Source organism: Myotis brandtii, unplaced genomic scaffold (genome assembly GCF_000412655.1).
Source record: "Myotis brandtii unplaced genomic scaffold, ASM41265v1 scaffold1282, whole genome shotgun sequence".
Classification (NCBI taxonomy): Eukaryota; Metazoa; Chordata; class Mammalia; order Chiroptera; family Vespertilionidae; genus Myotis; species Myotis brandtii.
In genome coordinates this window covers 85,726-89,043 of record NW_005354519.1, presented here as the reverse complement: position 1 = coordinate 89,043, position 3,318 = coordinate 85,726, and the positions used below count along the sequence as shown (strand labels likewise).

The following is a 3,318-nucleotide window of genomic DNA, read 5'->3' as shown; positions in this document are numbered from 1 at the left end:
CTGGACTCGGGCCCCCGGGGGTGTGGCAGGAGCCAGGCTCTGTCGGGCCTCAGGCCCCACGCTGTGACTGAGGCCTTCACACCAACGTCCTCATCCGGTGTGGATGTCGGGAGCGGTTCTGGAGGTTCGGGGGAGGGCAGCGGACCCTGTGCCGTGGACTGTGCCCTGGTCTCTGAAAGGGGAGAGCTGCCCTCGGAAATCCCCTACCAGAGGCCTGACTCCAGAACCTCAGAGAACCCAGAGGAACCGGGAAATCATGAGTCCATTGGTTCCATGGCCTCTTCAAGTTCCCAAGCGTGGGCTGGTGCCACCAGGAGGGACGAGGCAGGAGGAAGCTGTGGGGAGCAGGCGCAGGGCAGGGACCTGGACCAAGTAGTTGAAAACAGGATGCAAGGAGAGGTGGTACAGTTAGAGAAAACGCAAGAAGAAAAAGAAAGAGCAGAACCGCATGGAGAGGGTGTCCGTGGATTTCCAGAAGAGGAAAGAACCACCAGACAAGACTCAACAGGGGCTGGCTCTCAGGATGGGTCAGATGCCCGGGAAGATGAGAGCGTGCAGGAAGAGGAAGCAGGAGAGCCTGCCTCCGCCGCGCCGCACCCTGCAGGGAGGGGAGAGAGGACCCTTGGCGGCGTCACTGAGAGAGACTCAAATGCCAGTGGGAGTCAAAGCAGTCCCACTGCTGAGCCTGGTTTGGAGACGCTGCCCAGAACAGCTGACTCAGACCATGAGCAAACCCAGGCCAAGTTCACCCAGGGGGCTGCAGAGCAGGGCACTTCTGTGGCTCACAGAGTGTCTCCGGACCCTGACCCCCTCTGGGTGTCCAGGCTGCTGAGGAAGATGGAGAAGGCCTTCTTGGCCCACCTGGCCAGCGCCATGGCTGAGCTCCGAGCCCTCTGGAGCCTGCAGAACAACGACCTCCTGGACCAGATGGTGGCTGAGCTGCAGCAGGACGTGAGCCAGCGGCTCCAAGGCAGCACCACGAAGGAGCTCCGAAAGATCCAGAGCCGGGCGGGGAGGAAGGCCCCGGGGCCTCCCAGGGTAGCCCTCAGGTGGGAGGCGTCCCAGCAGACAGAGCAGCGCAGGAGTCGCCTCCAAGGCCTGCGCAACCTCTCGGCCTTCTCTGAGCAGACCCGGGCCCCAGGCGCCCCCTCCCTCTCTTTGGATGATGTGCCAAACCTCAGTGGAGCCCTGGGGACCCAGCTGGGTGGGGAGGCCGGCGGGGAGGAGTTCTGTCCCTGCGAAACCTGTGTAAGGAAGACAGTGACTCCTGTGTCCCCAAAGGACATGATGGGCATAGACATGGCACCCATTAAAAAGGCCTTTGACCTGCAGCTAATTCTGCAGAAGAAAAAAGTAGGATGTGCTAATGGGGAGACAGCAGGGACGGCCCCTGAGAAGACAGGGATGGAGGTGCTTCAGAGAGACCCCTCAGGGACAGGGACTGCCCAGGGAGCTGATGGAGGCCTGGAGCTGGGGTTAGGCCAGGGCCCTGGGGCAGAGGAGGGGGATGAGGATGTGGGCAGAGGTGAAGGTGCAGGAGGAGGAGAGGAGGAGGAGGCCACTCAGAAGAGAGGAGGGAACACAGACCCCTGTGGAGGCCACCCCTCGGAGGCAGTGGGGTGGGAGGAACAGGGCACGGGTGACCAGGGAGAGATCAGAGAGGGGGGCTCCGGGGCGGAGCTCAGTGTGAAGAGCGAAGCCTGGGGAGGCGCTGACCGAAGTCCAGGAGGACAGAATGACACCAGAGAGGTCCAGGATGTGGAAGGAGAGGGCCAGCCTGAGTCGGGAAGAGGAAATCTAGGCGAGAAGGAAGGGAATCCACAGGCTGGCCCCAGGCAGGGCCAGTCTGGTGAGGCTTCTGGACACAGCAGCCCAGACCAAGATGGGGGGCCCACACCACCCTCTGCCTCAGGTGGAGACACCCCAGGCCACAGGTCAGGCCGGAAAACAGGCCTCTCCTCATCCAGAACATCATCTCTGGGAAACTGCTCTCAGCTCTCCCAGAAGGGCTCTGAGGAGGGGTCTTCAAATGGAGACATGAGCACGTTTGGAGATGAGCCCAAGGGAGTCCCGGGCTCCGAGAGAAACGGCACAGGCGTGTCTCCGGAAAGCTCTACTTCTGCACGAGAAGGGCCCTCCTCGGGCTCTGGGACTCCAGAGGGAGGGACAGATGAGGGTCTGACTCCAGAGCCCAGAGCAGTCCAAGGCTCCAACTTAGGAGCTGAGACAAGAGTTAAAAGTCTCCCTGGGACAGAAATTAGGTTTGGCAACCTCGCCATGGACGGGACCCATGGCTTTGGCCACGACGACTTAGATTTCTAGAGATCCAGCCGTGAGGTGCCCATGAGTCGGCAGCTCTGCTTTTATTCGTGTATTGTCTACAAACCTGAGTGTGGCTCAACCCCCTGGCGATGTACAAGGAGCATGGGGGAAAGATCAAGGACGTGCCAAGGGCACAGCCACACCATGCTGTCCTGGGTTCTAAATGCTGGAGCTTCAGAGGGCCCACTGGCCCTCCCAGGCACTGTGTGAAGGTTATCACAGCTCCGCCCTGTTGTTCCAGGTCAGCCCGAGGGTCTGACTCCAGAGCCCAGAGCAGTCCAAGGCTCTGACTTAGGAGCTGAGACGAGAGTTAAAAGTCTCTCTGGGACAGAAATTAGGTTTGGCAACCTCGCCATGGATGGGACCCATGGCTTTGGCCACGACGACTTAGATTTCTAGAGATCCAGCCGTGAGGTGCCCATGAGTCGGCAGCTCTGCTTTTATTCGTGTATTGTCTACAAACCTGAGTGTGGCTCAACCCCCTGGCGATGTACAAGGAGCATGGGGGAAAGATCAAGGACGTGCCAAGGGCACAGCCACACCATGCTGTCCTGGGTTCTAAATTCTGGAGCTTCAGAGGGCCCGCTGGCCCTCCCAGGCACTGTGTGAAGGTTATCTCAGCTCCGCCCTGTTGTTCCAGGTCAGCCTGCCCCTCCATCTGCCTGCGGAGCCCAGGGGGATGGGACTGCCTGGCAGAGCTCCAGGAGAGTTTTTGTTTGTGGTTTGTTTTTTTGCGAGCAAGTGTTTCTCTCATTCTTTTGTCTATTGATCTCCTGTTATTTTTCTCCTTGGCCTCTCTTGGCACTCACCTCGTTTGACTTTGAGGTGCTTTTCTCTAAGTCTTGAATATATTTGGTGACTCTGCAGATGTGCAAAAATTCAGGGAGAAGCAGATAAATTCAGGGTCATTGGACAAAGTTTGTTCTTAGTGTAAAAGACCAAGTGCATTTCCTTTTAAAAAATATTTAAATTGATTTGGAGGATAGATAGCAAGAG

At 58.4% G+C, this 3,318-nt stretch overlaps 1 protein-coding gene across 1 annotated transcript in view; it reads left to right on the top strand.

Moving 5' to 3' along the window:
* RP1L1 (retinitis pigmentosa 1-like 1) overlaps nt 1–2,446 on the top strand; it is a 42,638-nt gene extending 40,192 nt beyond the window's left edge. Inside the window, exon 6 of the mRNA XM_014534303.1 lies at nt 14–2,446. Within this exon, the coding sequence (XP_014389789.1) occupies nt 14–2,322 (2,309 nt within the window). The 3' untranslated portion in view covers nt 2,323–2,446. The remainder of the gene's footprint in view (nt 1–13) is intronic.
* The last annotated feature ends 872 nt before the right edge of the window (nt 2,447–3,318 follow it).